We start from the raw sequence: 13,098 nt of genomic DNA on the forward strand, positions 1-13,098 counted from the left end.
TGAATCAAGATAGGGTCACTTGTTAACACTAATTAAGATTCTTAGTAAAGATTCTCCTTAGTTTCTATCAAACCTTTGAAGAATTAGTATTTTTCTTGCAGGACCATCTTAAGCTACTGTAAAAATGATTCCCTTTTACCTTGGTGCTGTTTTAGACCCCTGTGTGCTTCACAGAACGCAAGTTTTGATGGGAGCAGGGCTTAAACCATTCTGAGAGAATTACTCTTTCCTTTAAAAAGCCCTCATAAAGAATGCAGAATATTTAGGATTAGAGAAATGGTGGTGGTGGGTTTTTTTCCCCAGTCAGGATGTTTAAAAGCACCTATCAGCCATTCCAGCCAGCATCACTCATTCTTTTTTGTGTTACTGATCACTTTTATAGTACTACTTAAAGCAAGATCCCTAGGTGATCCTGCTTTTGGCAGGGGAGTTGGACTCAGTGAGCTCTGGAGGTCCCTTCCAACCTCTCTAACATTCTGTGACTCTCTAAGCTCAGTTTATTGGGGAAAGTGATAGTGTTTTTTTTCATTAGCTGATCTAATAAAATGAAGAAGTGGGGAAAAATTCACATTTATTTGCTTTCACCATTTCTAGAGCTGCTGTAATCTTGTGGCTGAATAGGGCTGGACCACTCTTCCAATTTCATAAGCTGGTCTAATTAAAAGAATCAAAAGGGTATACTCAGAAATACCTTTCTTCATACTGGGCCTTGTGTAGAAACTCACTGAGGTACTTGTGCTTTCAGTCTGATTTCAAGATGAGGTATGAGATGCTATGATAGGCTGGTGTTTTACTTTTAGGTAGAGAAGATTAGTAATTTATTTCATAACTTCACAGTCCTGGAGTTTAGCTTAGTCATAGGTACTACAAATGAAGACTACTGTTACTAAATAAGTCATGGAAGGTCATTCAGCACAATCCTCACCTTCAGAGAGGGGACAGAAGGCAGCACTAGCAGAGTAAAAATCTAACCCCCCTCAAAACCACCACCACCACCACAATAACAGAAAACTAAAGCCAAATATAACTTCTGTCCTTGCTGTTTCTAAACCTTTTTGCATGTTCTTCAGCCATGGGAACAAAGAAGGCTTCTCCTGTCGGGGAATTCAGCTAGCTGTCGACTGGTTCCTGGAAAAAGGACACAAAGATATCACTGTGTTTGTGCCTGCGTGGAGAAAAGAGCAGTCTCGACCTGATGCACCAATTACAGGTAAGAGAAAGAAGAGAAAGAAAATCTTTGACCTTTTGGTTTTAAAAAGTATTCCATTGCTACACAACCGTGTTGTCTCAAGAGTGTGGCCAGCAGGTCAAGAGAGGTGACTCTTCCACTTGATTCTGCTCTTCTGAGACCCCCCACTTCTAAGAGTGTGTCCAGTTCTGGTGTCCCCATCATAAGAAGGACACCGAGCTCTTGGAGTGAGTCCAGGAGGGGGCCACAAAGATGATTCAAGGGATGGAGCACCTCTGCTATGAGGTTAGACTGAGGGAGCTTGGGGCTGTTTAGCCTAGAGAAGAGGAGACTCCAGGGGGACCTTAGAGCTGCCTTCCAATACCTGAAGGGATCCTACAGGAAGGTTGGAGAGGGACTTTTCGTAAGGGTGTCAAGCAATAGGACAAGAGGAAATGGTTTGAAGCTGAGGGAGAGTAGGTTTAGATTGGACCTTGAGAAGAAGTTCTTCAGTATGAGGGTGGTGAGACTCTGCAACAGGCTGCCCAGGGAGGTTTTGAATGCCTCCTCCCTGGGGGTATCACACAGTATCACAGTATCACAGTATCACCCAGGTTGGAAAGGACCTCGAGGATCATCGAGTCCAACCTGACACCGCAGACCCCATGACTAGACCATGGCACCAAGTGCCACGTCCAATCTCCCCTTGAACGCCTCCAGGGTCGATGACTCAACCACCTCCCTGGGTAACCCATTCCAATGCCGAATGACTCGCTCGGTGAAGAACTTCCTCCTCACCTCGAGTCTGAACCTCCCCTGGCGCAGCTTGAGACTGTGTCCCCTTGTTCTGGTGCTGGTTGCCTGGGAGAAGAGGCCAACTCCCTCCTGGCTACAACCACCCTTCAGGTAGTTGTAGAGGGCAATAAGGTCACCCCTGAGCCTCCTCTTCTCCAGGCTAAACAATCCCAGCTCCCTCAGCCTCTCCTCATAGGGCTTGTGTTCAAGGCCTCTCACCAGCCTTGTTGCCCTTCTCTGGACACGCTCAAGTGTCTCAATGTCCTTCTTAAACTGAGGAGCCCAGAACTGGACACAGTACTCAAGGTGTGGCCTAACTAGAGCAGAGTACAGGGGCACTATGACCTCCCTGCTCCTGCTGGCCACACTATTCCTAATGCAGGCCAGAATGCTATTGGCCCTCCTGGCCACCTGAGCACACTGCTGGCTCATATTCAGGTGGCTGTCGATCAGCACACCCAGGTCCCTCTCTGTCTGGGAGCTCTCCAGCCACTCCGACCCCAGCCTATAGCTCTGCATGGGATTGCCATAGCCAAAGTGCAGCACTCGGCACTTGGACTTGTTGAAAGCCATCCCATTGGACTCTGCCCATCTTTCCAGTCGGTCGAGGTCCCTCTGCAGAGCCTTTCTACCCTCTAATTGACTAACATCTCCCCCTAACTTTGTGTCATCTGCAAACTTGCTGATGACTGACTCTACCCCTTCATCCAGATCATCAACGAATATGTTGAAGAGGACAGGGCCCAGCACTGATCCCTGGGGGACACCACTGGTGACTGGCCTCCAGCTGGATGCGGCACCGTTCACGACCACTCTCTGGGCCCGGCCCTCCAGCCAGTTCCTAACCCAGCACAGAGTGTAGTGGTCCAATCCACAGGCTGACAGCTTAGTCAGCAGTTTGCTGTGGGGGACGGTGTCAAAGGCCTTGCTGAAGTCTAGGTAGACCACATCCACAGGCCTCCCCACATCCACCAGGCGGGTCACCTGATCATAGAAAGAGATCAGGTTGGAGAGGCAGGATCTGCCCTTCCTGAATCCATGTTGGCTGGACCTGAGCCCTTGGCCATCCTTCAGGTGCGCAGTTATTGCTGCCAGGATAATCTGCTCCATCACTTTCCCTGGCACTGAGGTCAGGCTGACTGGCCTGTAGTTTCCAGGTTCCTCCATCCGACCCTTCTTGTGGATGGGGACCACGTTGGCCAGTTTCCAGTCATCTGGGACCTCACCAGTGAGCCAGGACTGGAGGAAAATGATGGAGAGTGGCCTAGCTAGCACATCCGCCAGCTCTCTCAGCACCCTAGGATGGATCCCATCTGGTCCCATGGACTTGTGGATATCCAAGTGGCTCAGCAGGTCCCGAACTAACTCCTCATGGATTTCCAGGGTATTACTCTGCTCCCCGACCCCAACGCCCAGCTCCGGAGACCACTCGTCCTGAACTCCTGCCTTGCTGTTAAACATTGAGGTAAAGAAGGTGTTCAGGACCTCAGCTTTATCCTCATCCTCAGTAACTGTGTTCCCCTCCAGGTCCACTAGGGAGTTCAGGTTCTTCCTGCCCTTCTTCTTATTGTTAATATATTTATAAAAATGCTTTTTATTATCTTTGACTGAGGTGGCCAGCTTCAGTTCCAGCTGGGCCTTAGCCTCCCTAATTTTATTCCTACATAATCTAACAGCTTCCTTGAACATACCTCGAGAAGCCTTCCCCTCCTTCCAAAGGTGATACAGCCTCCTCTTCCCCCTTAAATCCTCCAGGAGCTGCTTGCTCATCCAGGCTGGTCGCCTTCCCCGCCGGCTTGCCTTCCGGCACATGGGAACCGCCAATTCCTGTGCCTTCAAGAGCTCCTGTTTGAAGTAGGTCCAACCCTCCTGAACCCCTTGGTTCATGAGGGCTGGTACCCAGGGGACTTTGCAGACAAGTTTTTTAAATAGGCTGAAGTTCGCCCTTCGGAAGTCCAAGGTGGAGGTTCTGTTGGTGCTCCTCCCAATCTCCCTGCATATTGAAAACTTCACTATCTCGTGGTCACTGCACCCTAGGCAGCCTCCCACGATCACATCTCCCACCAGCCCTTCCCTATTGCAGAACAGCAGGTCAAGCAGAGCCTGTCCCCTGGTAGGCTCGCTTAACAGCTGTGTCAGGAAGCAGTCCTCCATTCGCTCCAGGAATCTTCTGGACTGCCTCCTCCCTGCTGAATTAAGTTCCCAGCAGATATCTGGGAGGTTGAAGTCACCAACAAGGACAAGATCAGATGATCTTGAGACAGCCTCCAGTTGCTTGTAGAACAACTCATCAGCCGCCTCATCCTGGTTGGGTGGTCTGTAACAGATTCCAATCAGGATGTCAGACTTGTTAGGTTGTCCTCTGATTTTGACCCACAGGCTCTCAACTACCTCATCTTCCACCACAAGTTGTGTGGCAGAGATTGACTCTCTAATATACAGAGCCAACTCTCTAATATACAGAGCCACTCTCTAATATACAGGCCAGGTTGGATGAGGCCTTTGAGCAGCCAAATCTAGTGGAGAGGTGTCCTTGCCAGTGGCAGGGAGGTTGGAGTAGATGACCTCTATGATTCCTTCCCACCTAAGCCATTTTGTGATTCTGATGGGTGCTACAGACTGGGCTGTGGGTGTTATGTCCATTTGGAAACACAGCAGTTTCAGTGGTGAGGAAACCTGCATTCAGGTGTCTGCACCTGGAAACAGTGCTGGGGTTTTGTGACTCAGCTGGATCATTTCAATCCTTTGGAGAAGCAGCAGGCATATTTTCCTGTTAGCAAACGTTGTTAAGCATACAGGAACTGACTGATGGTTGCAGGGCAAGTATAAAGCAAGGGATATCAGGCCAGGGACTCATTTAGTAGGCTCACCATGAACACAGAAGGGGCAATATGTGTTTTGACCCATAGTACTTGCATTTTACTCCAGGCTAACAAGAAGGCTATTGTAATACAGTAACAACAAAGTTCTTGGTGTGTTCAGGAAGACTGAGCAAAGGCAAATGGCTGCTTGTAAAGGAATAGAGTGGTCATGACCAGGCTGGACGAGGCTCTGGCCAGCCTGATCTAGTGTGGGGTGTCCCTGCCCATGGCCGGGGGGTTGGAACTAGATGATCCTTGTGGTCCCTTCCAACCCTGACTGATACTATGATACTATGAAGCTGAAATACTGAACCAGCACTTTGAAATAAAATGCCAGCCTGCACCTAGGTATTTCTCAGAGCTAATGGGAGCTGTACAGGAATGTAATTACAAACACGCTGTCAGAAAAGCCAGCGAGACGCTCCACGTTTCAGAGGCCACGCCTCCTCTTTTACAGCTGCTGAGGTGAGGAGGAAGTTCTTCACCGAGCGAGTCATTCGGCATTGGAATGGGTTGCCCAGGGAGGTGGTTGAGTCATCGACCCTGGAGGCGTTCAAGGGGAGATTGGACGTGGCACTTGGTGCCATGGTCTAGTCATGGGGTCTGTGGTGTCAGGTTGGACTCGATGATCCTCGAGGTCCTTTCCAACCTGGGTGATACTGTGATACTGTGATACTGTGAAAAGCTGCTCAACTCAACTTCTTTTGCAGACCAAGAAATCCTACGGAAATTGGAGAAAGAAAAGATTCTTGTGTTCACCCCATCTCGAAGGGTTCAGGGAAGGAGAGTGGTTTGCTACGACGACCGATTCATAGTGAAACTGGCGTTCGACTCAGACGGCATCATCGTGTCCAACGACAACTACCGGGACCTGCAGAATGAGAAACCCGAGTGGAAGAAGTTCATCGAGGAGAGGCTGCTGATGTATTCTTTTGTGAATGACAAGTATGGGCTTGTTTGTTTCTTTTGGTTCAGAAGCCAAAGGAATTTGCTAATTCAGAGTCCTCGGTGAAAACTGAAGGTCCCTCTCCATTCCTTTCTCCTTAGATTTATGCCTCCTGATGACCCTTTAGGACGCCATGGTCCCAGCCTTGAGAATTTCTTAAGGAAAAGGCCAGTTATTCCTGAACATAAGAAACAACCGTGTCCTTATGGTAAGTGCCCAAGTCAGGAGGATTTGTTATTCAGTGGCAGATGAAAGGAGCAATTAACTGATGACTTGTCATTAGCAGGGGGGGAAACAAGAAAGAAGTAATTTTTCATGTAGTGATAGGACAAGGGGCAGTGGTTTGAAATTAGAGAAGAGTAGGTTTAGATTGGATGTTAGGAACAAGTTCTGCACCATGAGGGTAGTGGAACACTGCAACAGGTTGTCCAGGGGGGTAGTTGAGGCCCCATCCTTGGATATATTCAAGGTCAGGCTGGACAAGGCTCTGAATAGAATAGAATAGAATGGAATGGAATAGAATGGAATTAGGATAGGATGGAATGGAATGGAATAGAATTAACCAGGTTGGAAAAGACCTTTGAGATCAACCAGTCCAACCTATCATCCAACACTATTTAATCAGCTAAACCATGGCACCAACCTGCTCTAGTGGAGGATGTCCCTGCTGTCTGCAGGGGGGTTGGACTAGATGAGCTTTGGAGGTCCCTTCCAACCCAAACCATTTTAAGATTCATGTTGCCATCCAAGCATTATAAATATCCATTTTCTTAGCCTTCATACACATGTTAATAACTGCTGTGTAGCAGAAAATGCAGGATTACCAGGTGTGCCTTGTGGGCAACACAGCTTTTCCCTGTTTTCTTCTGCTTTGGGAAGGGGACTCATAACTACACCAGCCATGTTAGAGCTGTTTGGTTTTATATAGCATTGTGTATCTTGTCAGCACTGAAGTCATGAGCCAGTAGGAAGAAAACTGATGTATCTAGCTCTTGATGCACTGATATCCATGGATACAGGTAGCAGAGTCTGTGACTGCCTGTATATACGATAGATATATTTAGATGTATAGAATAGATAAAGATAGATAGAAATACTTTGAGAAGCGGTGAGAAATACAAAGGAAAAAGCTAGCAGCTGGTGTGTTTGATGAGTTTTTTTTTGGCTTGTTTAACCTTAAAACCACTTTTCTTCCAGGTAAAAAGTGCACCTATGGGCACAAATGTAAATATTACCACCCCGAACGGGCAAACCAGCCTCAAAGGTCAGTAGCGGATGAGCTTCGAATAAGTGCCAAATTATCTGCTGTGAAAACTATGAGTGAGGGAGCCTTGGCCAAATGTGGCACAGGGCCATCCAGCTCCAAAGGAGAAATCAGTTCTGAAGTGAAACGCATTGCCCCAAAACGCCAGTCAGATCCAAGCATTAGATCAGTAGCTGTGGAGCCTGAGGAAAAGTTGTCAGTAGCCCGGAAGTCCGAGGCCAGCTCTGTCCCGTCGCTGGTTTCTGCACTAAGTGTACCAACGCTCCCTCCACCAAAAAGCCATGCAGCTGGTGCATTAAATACGCGTTCTGCAAGCAGCCCGGTGCCAGGTTCCTCACAGTTCATGCATCAGAAATCCTCACTGGAACATATGTCCAGTGTGCAATATCCTCCTATACTAGTCACCAATAGCCATGGCACCTCAGTTAGCTATACTGACCAGTATCCCAAATACGAGTCCTTGGGGGACCATGGCTATTACTCCTTACTCAGTGATTTCTCCAACTTGAGCATAAGTAGTATCCGTAACACAGATTATTACGGGGCTGATATGGACCAGGGGATGTATTCTAGAAACTCAAGCCCCTGTCCTGACAGTTGCTTAAGCCATACGAGTAATGATTCTTATTCCTCTTACAATGACTTGTATCTGGGTGTAGCAGATGCCAGTCCAGAAGACAATGTGAAGATCCACAGACTGCCATCGCAAAATCGTCTTCAGCCTTTTTCCCATGGTTACCATGAAGCCTTAAATAGAGTTCAGAGTTACGGAACTGAAGAGCCTAAGCAATCCCTTCGCAAACAGTCAGTGTCCCACTTAGGGCTACACGCCCAGCATCCAGTTGTTGGAGCACGGTCCAGTTGTCCAGGAGAATACCCTGTGCCTCAAAACGTTCACCCATCAACTGCCCAGCCAAGCCGTGCCTTGGTCATGACGAGGATGGACAGCATCTCTGACTCACGGCTTTACGAGAGCAACCCCACGAGGCAGAGGAGACCACCTCTCTGTCGAGAGCAGCATGCTAGTTGGGACCCATTGCCATGTGCATCAGACTCCTACACTTACCACTCGTACCCATTGAGCAACAACCTCATGCAGCCGTGCTACGAGCCTGTCATGGTGAGAAGCATGCCTGAGAAGATGGAGCAGCTCTGGAGGAATCCCTGGATTGGGATATGCGGTGAGCCGCGGGAACCTCACGTCATCCCAGAACACCAGTATCAAACGTACAAGAACCTCTGCAATATTTTCCCTCCAAGCATTGTCCTTTCTGTGATGGAAAAGAATCCCCACATGACAGATGCACAACAGCTGGCAGCTATGATTGTTGCCAAATTGAGAACAGGGCGTTAAAGCATTGCAGCCTCCTCTGGGCTAAAGAGGCAGCGACGGCGTGTAGGGCAACTCAAATGAAGGAGGACGGGGGCCAATCCCGTGTAAATATTTTCTACCACCTATCAAATCCTGTACACAGTAGCAATCATATCTATGCTGAGGCACTATCTTAAGAGGTGATTGTATTGTAAATTTCCAGATTTTCAACCTAGGGATTTTTAATAGTATTTTATAGGAAATGCATACCTTGCTGCATGGATAGCTCATTAAGAACTACGACGTCACATTCGGTGTTACTGAACAACTGTTAAGCAATTAGGTTGCATGTCTTCGTGTACACTTTTCAATTTGCTTACAAATACCTATTTGGCCTTTAAGGGATATGCTCTATACACACCCAGATGACTTGTAGGGCTTCAGCTTTGTCTTTCGACACTGCCTACCGGCGTTGCGAGATAGGGAGGAAAAAGTCAACTTGACAAAAATTCAAGTGCTCAAATTTGTCAAAGGGGGGAAAAAAAAACCAACACCACCACCACCCCCCAAAAAAAGATCCCCCAAACTCCTGATTTCAGCTTTCAAGTGTCACTATTGTTGCTGGTACTTGAATTTCAAATCTATTCCCCAGGAGGTTGAGTATCTATTGCCCAATACCTTGGCTCGGTCCAACAGAAGCCAAATACTTGATTAAATTGGGACCAAAACCTTGAGGAGTGTTGAAGGCGTGAGCGCCATTCAGTAAACTCAAAGAAGTTCAACTGTAGCTTCTCTCTTCAGAGCTGCCTCTCAGCTGTGCAGTGAGCCAGGTGTCTGGACAGGCTGAAAGGAAATTGGCAGTTTTATGTAAATGGGATTCCTCAACCCTGGATTTCAACGTGGAAGTTGATCAGCAGCTACAGCCCTTCCGCCGGGGGGCAAGGCTGATGCCCGAGCCGGCCCAGCCTTCCTGACGGCTGTAGAAAGCTCCACTTGAGAAGGGGCTGCTTCTTGGAAGAGAGTTGCTACAGTTGGGGGTTGTGGCAAAGCTGGCCTGTTTTTTTCTGCTCTTCAGATCCACGCAGAGGTGTGCATTTGCCTCACGAAGGCTTCTAGAGTTCCCCTTTCAAGAGGTGAGCTCCTTTTGTGTGGCATCGTTTGCGCAAACTGGTACCTTGCTCAGGGTGGGAACCTTTGTAGCTAAATGTCTCCAACAGAGGCGTTTCTTGGTTTTTTTAAGCTGCACTGACTGGACGCCCTTTTTTGACTCCATTGTATATTTCAGCATTTCCAACCACCACTAACTCGACAGGGCTCGAGCTAGGACTTGTTGACTTCTACTGTAGTTTTTTTCATGAAAGTTGAGAAGGCCTGGTTTCTGGCCTTTTGTTTCTTCATGAGAAGGTGTGACACTGCCTAAATGTTTCTTACTGTGAAACACACGGAACGTGAGGCTGCAGTCAGGGTTGTTTCTGGTGTTTTGATAACGGCTTGCATGCTGCTTTCTAGTTCTCTTTGTCTGTCCGAGGAACAGAGCTTACATCATTTCCTCCACTTGTGTTGCTGTGACGGTTGGGTTGACTCCAAATATCTCGTGGGCTCTTTTATCATGTGGCAAAAGAGGTTCCTGGCATATTGGGGAAAAAAAAAAGAAGAAAAGGGGGGAGGGAAAAATAAAAGAACCACCACCAAAGCACAATTGGGGAGAGATTTGATGCCTGTATCGTTCCACACAGGATCACTGCTCTTGTGGTGGTGCAGGGGGCATCCGTAATGACCATTAGCTGACACCACGTGGCATTATGTATTCAAAATGAGCTAACTTACCGAGGTGATTCTCTTTCTACATGTGAAAAAGGATGAGTTGGTTATCATCCCTGTTAACTAGGGGTGGGGAGGGTGGGGAGGGATTAACAGTCAGCCATTTATACTAAGCTGGGGAAACCCAACTCAATTCTTGCCCGGTTTTCAAAAGCCTTTCTCACCGACCAGCGTTTTTCCTATCTTTTGAGTTGCAATCAATCCTTCTCTTCTCTTGCATGGTATAAGCAGCTGAGAGCAATGCCTCAAATAACCAGAAATGACCTTTTGTTTGTTGATACAAATTGTATCTCTTTTTTCTTGATTGTATAAAAAAACTGTGTATAAAAGAAAACTACTACTACTAATCTCTAGATTAACTTCAGTATTAACATGGTTGTTGTTTTTTCTTTTCACCACAACATTTGTGACACCATGTGTCACAGGGAAGTAGTAGCCCATGAGTAATTATGGATCTGTTTTTGGTTTTTGTTTTTGGTTGTTTTGGTCTTTTGCTTTCAGATGGGCACTTGTAGTTTATAAGACAAACAAGGACAACTTTCCAGAACAGGTTTATTAACGTGCACAGGTGCTGCGTGTACACCTCAAGCATTACTACATGGTTAGCCTTAGTCTTATTTATTAAAGCAGACACATTCTTGCACTAGACTTTTGTGTGAAAGATGTTTGCTGTTGACTCATCTGCATGTGTTGAACAGTGTAACAAAATAGGATTGCTTAGAGGCCCTGCTTCGTTCTCAGCGGATTACTTTATCGATTATTTAGGTACTGAATGAAGTTTGTTGTGCACTCAACGTTTTCCATCCTGCATGGAATTAAATATTTGTATGTAGAAAAAAAAACCAAACATGTTTGTTCCCTTTTTCTCCAGTTCTAGAGAGAAGCTGGCTGTAAGGAGGGTTAGTAAGGCGTTTCTTGATGTTGTCTGAGGTGGAAAACTGAGCAGACATTTCTGGGTGGTTTGTGGAGATAACTCATTTCTGTAGGCTTTGTCTAGTCGTTTTCTTTTGCTGTCTGAACTGATAGAGTGATTCCTCTTTAAGCAATGAGAATGCTCTGCCAATACAAACCCAGCATCCTGGTTCCCTAAGGCACTTTGGAGGCAAACTGTCTTCTTCTTAGACCCTCTCAGCATCCCGTCGTGTGCGGAGTTACAGCCTGGGCAGAGTAGCCTCGCGGAAATGATTTGCCAGTTCTGTGCTTGCTTAGCTCTCCTGAGAGGTAACCCTGCTTCTGTGTGTGATGTAGTCTTTCCTGATCAGCTCCTTTCAGTGATTAACTCAGTCACCCACATCTGTTTTTCAGGTATGTTTACAAGCCAGTTCCAAACACTGACACATTCAATTCACCTTCAGCTCATAAGCTTAGATTTCTTCTGACATGGAAGAGTTGCTTTTACTACCACCTGCTCACAACTGTCTATAGTGTAAATAGAAGACTTTGTATAAATGCTCTTTTTGAGAGCATGGTATTTAAATGTTTTTAAAACTGTAAGAGAACAGTTCTAGAAACTCTATTTTAATAAAAATCCATGAATTCAACAATTCTAGATGAGGGAAAGAGGGAAAAAAAAATGAAAGAGTGGGAAGGTGAAATCCTGGCCTACTGCACCCTGCAGGAGCTTAAGCAGTAGACTTGAATGCTTTACTGGAGCCAGAGTGTTCTCTGAGAGCCGTGCTTCACTGAGCTTTCATCCTTTAGCTATGATTTGTCACTTTACAGTGTAGAACCTTCCCTTCATGACTCAAATGCTTTCTGGGCTGTCAGTTTTAAGTTATTTAAACTGTTTAGGGTTGTTTTGTTTTCCTTTCTTTGGGGTAAGAATGGGAGAGTCAGTAATATATTGAACTGTACATAGCGCCGACTTCACTCCTGTCGAGTCCTCTCGTTGTATTGAGCTGCAGTAGTTGGCTTTATTCATTTGTAGAATGAAACATTTTAACTGTTTAATGGTTGTAAAATTTTATAAATCTCTTTGGGTTTTTTTGGTTGACCCAAATATAATGTAAGTCTTAATGACAAAACCGAGTGCAAATGGGTGTGACACCAGTCCGTGGTATTGGTGAAGCTCTGTGGTAGTCAAGCGTGCGCTGCTCTAGCTGCTGCTGCATGTGACTCATTCACTAGCCCGAGTCTGTCCTGCCTCTGTGGAAATGCTTGGACTCTACACTTCGAAACAGAAGGTGTGGGTAAGGGTTGCTTAGAACAAGCAGAAGGCTCCACATTAAACAAAGGAAAAACAACCACCCCAAGTCACCTGTCTAGGCGAGCTGCCCCTGACACGCTTCTAAGGCCTGCGGGCCTCGCATTGTACATGACGGTGTCAGAGCACGCAGAGAAGCTGGCCAAAGAGTTCGGTGGTGACACACGCCACAAACAGGAGCCTTTCAAGGGACATGTTTTGACTCTAGTGTTTTTAAGGCTCCATGCTAAAGAGAAGGAACTGTTGAGTTCTGTGAGACTTTGCTCCACGGAGTGAGATTTTACTTGAGCTTGGCTTGCCAAAAGTTTACCTGAAGCATTTAGTGCTAGAGGACACCTCACAGTCAGATCATTTCGATCTGGCCCTTATTTCTGTGGTGAGCTTTAATAACCCTCTTGGCTTGTCTGTGTGACAGAGCCCTGCTTACTTCTTGCAATATTTCAGCTGGAAAAGAACAAGTGCACCCTGACAGTACTCTCATGCCAGTGTTTGGTTAGCCTCTGACCAGCCATCACACAGCATCTCTGCTTTTGGTCTGCGGTATTTAAAGTGTAAATGGAGAGAAGAATTTAAAAGAAATCCAGGCTCTTGCCTGTTTCCCCCCCCCCCCTCTGCTCTGTGTTAAAGGTTTGCACAATTATTTAATAAGATGAAACATGTTATACTTTATATATATATATATATATTAAAAAGAAGTTGCTTATTTAATAAAACTGAGAGCCATTGGA

The 13,098-nt window shown here is 46.4% G+C and overlaps 1 protein-coding gene across 7 annotated transcripts in view; it reads left to right on the forward strand.

Moving 5' to 3' along the window:
* The window catches only part of ZC3H12B (zinc finger CCCH-type containing 12B), a 38,326-nt gene extending 25,228 nt beyond the window's left edge, over positions 1 to 13,098 (forward strand). For all 7 annotated transcript variants that reach the window (XM_068157567.1, XM_068157569.1, XM_068157573.1 and 4 more), the window contains 4 exons: positions 1,071 to 1,210; positions 5,535 to 5,769; positions 5,872 to 5,978; positions 6,968 to 13,098. In XM_068157567.1, coding sequence (XP_068013668.1) covers positions 1,071 to 1,210; positions 5,535 to 5,769; positions 5,872 to 5,978; positions 6,968 to 8,388 — 1,903 coding nt within the window. In that variant the 3' untranslated portion in view covers positions 8,389 to 13,098. The remainder of the gene's footprint in view (positions 1 to 1,070; positions 1,211 to 5,534; positions 5,770 to 5,871; positions 5,979 to 6,967) is intronic.

The sequence above is a fragment of the Melanerpes formicivorus genome, unplaced genomic scaffold (assembly GCF_026170545.1).
Source record: "Melanerpes formicivorus ecotype bairdi unplaced genomic scaffold, bMelFor1.0.p_v2 SCAF_37, whole genome shotgun sequence".
Classification (NCBI taxonomy): domain Eukaryota; kingdom Metazoa; phylum Chordata; class Aves; order Piciformes; family Picidae; genus Melanerpes; species Melanerpes formicivorus.